This window comes from Trichechus manatus, unplaced genomic scaffold (genome assembly GCF_000243295.1).
Source record: "Trichechus manatus latirostris isolate Lorelei unplaced genomic scaffold, TriManLat1.0 scaffold00045, whole genome shotgun sequence".
In the NCBI taxonomy this organism is placed as follows: domain Eukaryota; kingdom Metazoa; phylum Chordata; class Mammalia; order Sirenia; family Trichechidae; genus Trichechus; species Trichechus manatus.
This window is the reverse complement of record NW_004443981.1, coordinates 17,056,313-17,063,442: the sequence shown is the minus strand read 5'-3', so window position 1 is coordinate 17,063,442 and position 7,130 is coordinate 17,056,313. Positions and strand designations below refer to the sequence as shown.

Below are 7,130 nucleotides of genomic sequence, written 5' to 3'. Positions count from 1 at the left end.
GCCCGCCCCGCGCCCATCGGGCCACCTGTGGGCGCACCTGGCCTCCCGTCCGCGCGGCTCCAGGCCCCGGGCCCGCTGGGGGGATGTCACACTGGCCGAGAGGGCGCACAGGGTGGCCGGCGGGTGAGACCCGAGGCGGCCATGAGCAGAGCCGGACTCCCTCGGGGGCCGACACGCCCAGGCCGTTCTTCTCACTTCAAAGGGAACTTCGGAGCGGGCGGGGAGGGATACAAAGAGAAAGTGAAACCAGAGAGAGGGAGGGATCCCGCTGGGCTGGTTTCTGATTCCCAGACCGGGTCTCATGCCCCAGGGTAAGGGGGTAGCCCCGAACCCCACCCCGCGCCCACAGTAGGAGTCCCATACCTGCCACCTCCAATGAGCTGGGCCATTTGCCCCTCAACCCCATCCCGCGGCGTTCTTTGCCCACCCGGTCCCCTCTCCGTCCCGCCAGCGCAGGATTCCGCACCTGCCCCCCAACACACCCACACGGGCACACACCCAGAGCAGTCCCACGTGCGCGGGCCCAGCGTCGGAGCCGCTGAGTCACCTGGAGGTGTTGGGGCCTGACAGGCGAAGTCGCCTGGGGGGGCCGGGGGGGGGGTCCTCGGATGTTTTTACAGCCGGAGAGGGCTCCTGGGGAGGGTGCAGGCTTTAGGAGAGAAAGCCTTGGGGGATGTAGCTCCTAAACCTCACCCCCACCCCCAATCATGAGACACGGGTGCTGCATGGGGGCGGCAGAGGAAGCAGGAGGGGTGGTCATAATCCATTGAACAGTGGTGGGTCCTCCACACCCACCCAGACCTGGCTGGCCAGCGCGACCACAGGTTAGTCCCAGGCCAGGGCGGCAACACTTTGGGGTGGCTTCACCAGACCTTCTCACGGTGCTGCGTGCCATCACAGCCGCACAGGGAGTGGGTAGCAAAGGTTTTATTACGTTCTGCAGTTGGGGAAGCTGAGGCTCAGAGAGGGGCGGTGACCTCCCCGGGGTTAAGCAGCGCTCCATGCAGAGCAGTGGCTCCATGTCTGCGTGTGTCCCTGGCGTGTCTGGAGGTCTGAGGGTGTCTAAGTGCGGTGGGAGGGTGCTGGGGTGGGGGCATTGATCCCGTGGGTGGATGCGTGGCCAAGAAGAGCAGCTTGACGCACAATGGAATTTTCCCTCCCGTGCCACTGCCGCCACTGCCACTGTCTGCCTCCTGGGAAGGAGAGAGGAAAGTGCTTCATAGGCCAGAAGCAGCAGGCTGGCCCCCCTCCCCCCCACCACCACCTCCTGTCCCCAGTTCTAAGCCCTGGTGCAGCCCGGTCCAGGGCAGACCCCTCTGCACACACCACTCCAGGCAGGTCACCTTCTCCAGCTACAGAGGGGACAGATGGGAGCTGACCACTAGAAGCCTCTGTGGCTCCCTCTTGCAGAAGGAAGCACCGAGGTGTGAACAGAAGGGAAGCTTCCGCAAAGGAAAGAGAAATCCAGTTTACCTGAGCTGGGGGCGGAGGCAGCCCTGGAAGGGCTGAGGAGTCTGATTTCATGATAGAAATGATGATGAAAATGATGATAGAAATGCTGGGAAAATATAGACAGTGGGGGCAAGGACAGGAGATGGTCCACAGATAGCCCTGCGATGGGCCGCCGGGAGCTGAGGCCTCACCCACGGCGAAGTTACCAGGTTGTGACAGCGTCACCCCAGACCCCTCGGGTCAGGGCGCCTCCCACGTTCATCTGGCACTTGCTGTGCAGCAGCACCGCTGCACCATCTCATGCCACCCTCACGGGGGACAAGGACCGTCTGTCTGTACACCTGCTGCTTCATGGAGGAGCTGGCCTCCCACGGCCAAGTGTGGCCACAGCCCAATGGCCTTGGTTGTCATGTTGGCACAAGATGGCCCTGGAGGAAGCTCCCTGGCATGTGCCTGCTACTTGTCATGGCTTTCTGGGACACCTGGCCCCGTCTAGGAGCCACTGGGTTAAGGCTCCACATCCCACGAGTTCTTGGAGGGGCTCGAGATTGGGGGGTCCAGTCCCCAGCCCTTGTGGGGAGTGCCCCACATCTGCCCAGCTGGTGGGCGCCTTCCCCAGCCGCCCCGCCCCCCTGCGGTCTGTCAGTGACCCACTTGGGGAGAAGCCAGCTTAGCAAGTGCTCTTGGTGTGACACCCGGCTATAGTGGGTGTTTCCATCCTGGCAGGCTGGCACCAGACCTGGGAGAAGGCTGCCATGTGGGTAACACGAGCCCCCAGGACCTTCACAGCCTGCGGCTCTGCGTACAGGGCCAGGGGAGCGCTGAGTCGGGGGCCCTGAGGGTGTGGGGGCTGCTCAGCCAGGGCACCCCATGACGCCCTCCCCTCCCGAGGCATTCTTCAGCTGCCCCCTCTGCCTCACTGCACCACCCACCCCTCCACCCCCCGCTCTCAGAGGGTCCCTGTCCCAGCAGTGTTGGCAGGGGCTCCTGGCTCTGTGCCCCGTACCCCCCACATTCCCCTCTGGCACTGAGCCTTCCACCAGGGCGTGGGGCAAAGGCTCCCCCAGGCCCACGGCACTCCACCGCAGGTGGCATGACCTGGTTGTGTAAGGCTGGCGCGCCCGAACCTGGGGGAGGATCTGGCGCCCTGCCAGCAGCACAGCCAGCCTGGGAACTGGGCTGAGAAAGCTGGGGGTGCGGGTGGAAAGACTGGCCCGGCCCACCCTGGGAGAGGCCCAGGGCGGGCAGGGGCCTCCATGAGCTCCTGGGGGTCATGCTTTTGCCCAGTGTTGACAGGGCACAGGCCTCAGACTGAGTCCCCAGTCCTGGACCAGACGGGCAGACGGACAGGTAGACACAGATAAATCCTCAGGTAGGCAGTTAGAGAGGTACCAGCGGGGCGAGTGGCCAGAGAAAGGCCCAACAGGAAGGCCTCAGGGATTGAGTGTGCAGGAGGGCGGGCGGGTGGGTGGCTCGGGCCAGCCCAGGCTGGGGCTCAGAGTGACGCTGAACTGCTTGGAGCTGTAACTCGGAACCTTCGGTATCTGGATGGAGAACGAGCCTGGGGTCCAAACATTGGCTTCAGCCCAGCTGGGCCACTAACGAGTCGTGCGGCTGCTCACCCCCTCGCCCCTCACCCCCTACCCGCACCCAAGGCCGGTCAGGCCCGCCCATCAGCCACTGCCCGCAGCAGGCCCAACCCCCACCCTCTCACCCAGGCTGGCACGATGGGGCAGGCCCCGTCCCCTCTTCCAGGAGCCGGTCTGGGCGGGGTTGGCTTTCAGCCAGGGGCTATAGACACATGCCCCTCCCCAAGAAACCATGCCAAGGGCCCCCTCCGCCCCAGGTAAGTTGTGAAGCCCTGCTGTAAGGCTGAGGCCTCTGGGGTCCTGCCGGGCCCCACCCCTGCCCGATGCAGGGGCCAGACGGCCGGGGATACAGAGGCCTTGTAAGTGCAGAGACCAGACAGCACTGAGGGAAGGACCTGGCGTAACTACAGCGTCAGCCAAGGGGAGTGAGGAGCTGATCAGCACTGCCTGGGGAAGGGCTCTGCCGGCTACAAGAACGAGAAAGATTAGGGCACGGGGAAGTGGGTGGGGGGCTACTGGGCCCAGAGTCACCCCACACCCTGAGGCACCCTCTGCCTCCCAGCCCCAGGCTGGTTCAGGACTCACACTCACGCGCTTCCGACTGGCCAAGTGTCCCTCTCACCCCCGAGGTGCACCACCCTCTGCCCCAGAGCCTGGGGACGGCTCCCCACACACCCTCCGTGTACACCCACGTCCTAGACCCACACCACTGGAGCCGGGCTTTGGGGCTGGGAGGGAGCATGCTGTATTGCCATCTGCCGACAAGGCTCTCAGGCTTTGCCGTGGAAACAGTAGGGGCGGCCACGGAGCAGGCAGTCAGCCACGTAGCCGTGTGTGTGGTCCACCCACTCAGGGCACAGCAGGAAGGAAGGGCTTACACTGCAGCAGGGGGGCTGCAGGGCAGACAGCAGGCAGCACTTCCTGAGAACATGATGTGTGCAGCTGTGGAGGCCCACAGACAAGTCTGCACCCTGTCAGTGGGGGTGTCAGCTGGTGCCCGGCCCAGCCTAGCCTTCCAGACAGGTTCCTGGGGTGGGGCGGTGGCCCTGGGGGGACAAGGAGTTCTTGGTGAGGCATCCGGGGTCCCCTCCAGGCTCCACAGTGGCTAGCGTCCTCCAGCACTCTGTCCTGAAGGTCATGGGGTGGCCTGTTGGAACAGATGCTGGACGTCTGAGGGGCCCTTCCTTCAGGAAGCCCTCCCTGACTGCTCCATCCCCTGCACAGTGTGTGCCCCACCCTAGAGGCCAGGGGAGGGGCTTGGCAGACCAGGCCCCTGGGAACAAACACATTGCCCACGCCTGGGATCTGGGCATTTACCACAGGGGAGCTGCCAGCCCCGCCAGGGTGGGGGCTTACTGGGCCTGGGGCCGAGGCACTGGCCCTGCCCTTGAGGCTCTGCAGAAGGGTTACTACTTCCAGGTTTCCGGAAGATTCCGCCTGCGGGAGAGGGGAGGCTACCTCAGGGACACTGGCCTGTAACCTGGCCCCTGACCCCTACTTGGTCCCGCCCACCAGGACACGCCTCTGGGACCGTTCGGCCACACCCACGACACCCTGGCGTGTCTCCTCCACTCTTCTGTCCCCATAGGAACAGGGAGGGGCCCAGGATGAGGGAGACAGCCCCCACCCAACCCCAGCACTTGAAGAGCGTCCACCAGGACAGCAGGGACAGCCCACATGTTGAGATTTGGGCGCTTGCAGGGGGCAGAGGGTGGGAGCGAGTGAACAGTCAGGGGGCCTTCCTGGAGGAGGGGGCAGGTGGAGCCAGGGCACTGCGGGCACTCACAACCTGCAGGGCATTATGCCCGTCATAGCCTGGCTGCCCCAGGTCTGCCCCCGCCTGCCACCACACCTGCAGGCCTTCGCCATCTGCCCGGGAGGCCAGCCTGGAGGAGAGAGGGAACTGTCGGGGCCTGCAGAGCCCGGCCATCAACCCCCCGCCCTGCCACCCTCCCCGACACACACCCAAGGCCAGCCCCAAACAGCTGACCCAGCAGCGCCGGGCCCTGCGGCAGGAGTCACCGGGCCGGCAGGAGACCTGGAGTCTGGTTTCATCTAGTGGGTGTGACGGTGACTCAAGTCAGAGGCGCGCACACGTATATACACACATGCGCGGCACACACGCGCGTGCACACGCACACATGCACCCCCGCCTGCTGGGAGCCCCGTGCCAGCTTCATCTTCCACAATGCACTGAGGAGGCACAGGCTCAGAGAGGGAGACGGGGCGCACAGGAAGCTGGCCCTGCGCCCCGCGGACACCTCGGGCTTCCCGGCTGGGAGGGGGGCTGGCGCCCCCCCTGCCCTGGAGAAGGTGGGAGAGGGGCCAGCGCCCACCCTACCCTGGAGGAGAAGTGAGGGAGGGGTGTGGGGCCCCTCCAAGCCCTCACCGTGCCACCTCACTCTCCTCTTCCAGGAGACCACTCTGACCTTGGCTCGGGGGAGGGGTGGGGAGAGGGTCTCCCCCAAAGCGGCCCCAGGGACTGGGATCCTAGACTGCAGCACCTGGGTAATCCCAGGGTGAATCACGCCCCTCCCAGGCCCCCCCTCTCTTCCACCCCCATGTTCCCCTTAGAGACACCTTCCTCCCCGCTCCATCTCCCCCAAGCCCACCAGGCAGCTCAGGGACAAGCCTGCACCCCCCCTAAAAAGCCTAGGACACTGGTATTGTCCCTGCTCCCATGGGGACCAGCTGCCCTCATCCAGCCTTGGTTTCGCCATCTGTCAATGGAGGCCTGCCTGGGACCCAGTCACCGGGTCAGTGGAGCCCTCCTCCGATGGTCTCGGCAGGTCCCCTGCTGACCTGGGCTCCCTCCAGCCCATCCCCCAGGTGGTCGGCAGCACTCACCTGCACAGCTCTGTCCCCGCGTCCTCCAGCTCCTGGGGGGACAGGCAGGCCCCAGCTGCCCGCAGCAGCCCAATAACACCCCGATGCCTGCCGTGAGAAAGCCGTGCTAGCCACCTGCCCCCAGGCCTGGGCCCTGCCCAGATACTCACGGGGGCTCTCCAGCCTGCCCGGACCCCACGGCCCGCCCAGGACCCCAGACCAGGGCCCTCTGCCCAGGCCACTTCTCCAGGCCCCTACCAGGCCACCAAGGGTCGGAGGGGACTTCACACCGGAGGCCTCATCAGCCCTGCTGAGCAGCCCCTCTGTCTGCACCTTGATCCCTGCATGGTCTTCCCCAGCCCCTCTTGACAGCCCAGTGCACTCCCCGTGGGCACCTGGGGACAGCCCTGCCCTGAGCTGGCCGGCCCCGCTCATCAGCTACATGCCCTCAGACAGCCTGCCCAGGCCAGGCCCAGGGCTGGGTCTGGGGAAACCCAGTCGACCCGGCCCGGGCTCTGCCATTGAGGTCAGGTGGGGATGGGACACTGGGCAAAAGAGTGGGGCCAGGGTGGCGAGGATGCCAGGGCTAGGGGCAGAAATGGGCCACATCACCTGAGCTGAGTGGGGGCAGGGGCGGGCAAGGCCAATATGCAAAGGCCCCCAGGCCACCCAGTGTGGGGCAGTGGGAGGGTACCGCCTACATCACAGCAGCTGAACTAACAAGGCCACTTCCTTTGTACTGATCATGCGGTGACCCCACAGTTAGGGAGCATTAGGAGGAAGGCCCCAGAATTTGTGCTCCCCCATGGGAGCCCTTTGCGGGGGGCTGGCTGTTCTGTGCCCAGTCGGGCAGGTGGGCAGCCTTGGGGAGCCTGCCAGGGGAGAGAGTTGGGGAGCCCAGACCGGTCTGGGGGGTGTTGTGACACCGGGGCGGGGACGAGGGGCCCGGATGGTGAGCTCACCTGCTACCCACCCACGCCCGAGGACGCCAGTCTGGAATCTCAGCCCAGACCACCTGTGGCTGGGTGCCAGGGCCTGGCCCCTCCCACACACTCCCAGCCTCACCCTCCCAACCACCCGCCCCCAGGCAGGCCTGCGACCCGGAGGCAAAGTAATTCTCCTCACACTCACAGGGGCCCAGGAGGAAGGGTCTACTTTGACCTCAGTTCACAAAGGGTGACACAACCTGCCAATGACTCACAGCCGGGGGACCACGGCCAGGGGTGGGCACCCAGGATCACAGCCGGGGGATCACGGCCAGGG

At 65.6% G+C, this 7,130-nt stretch overlaps 1 protein-coding gene across 1 annotated transcript in view; it reads right to left on the bottom strand.

Annotated features, from left to right (window-relative positions):
• Positions 1-396: 396 nt before the first annotated feature.
• The window catches only part of ASPG (asparaginase), a 30,630-nt gene continuing 23,896 nt past the window's right edge, over positions 397-7,130 (bottom strand). Inside the window, exons 13-19 of the mRNA XM_004376802.1 lie at positions 5,889-5,975; positions 4,828-4,927; positions 4,327-4,478; positions 2,466-2,676; positions 2,192-2,287; positions 548-633; positions 397-466 (exon numbers count right to left, since the gene is read on the bottom strand). Coding sequence (XP_004376859.1) covers positions 397-466; positions 548-633; positions 2,192-2,287; positions 2,466-2,676; positions 4,327-4,478; positions 4,828-4,927; positions 5,889-5,975 — 802 coding nt within the window. The remainder of the gene's footprint in view (positions 467-547; positions 634-2,191; positions 2,288-2,465; positions 2,677-4,326; positions 4,479-4,827; positions 4,928-5,888; positions 5,976-7,130) is intronic.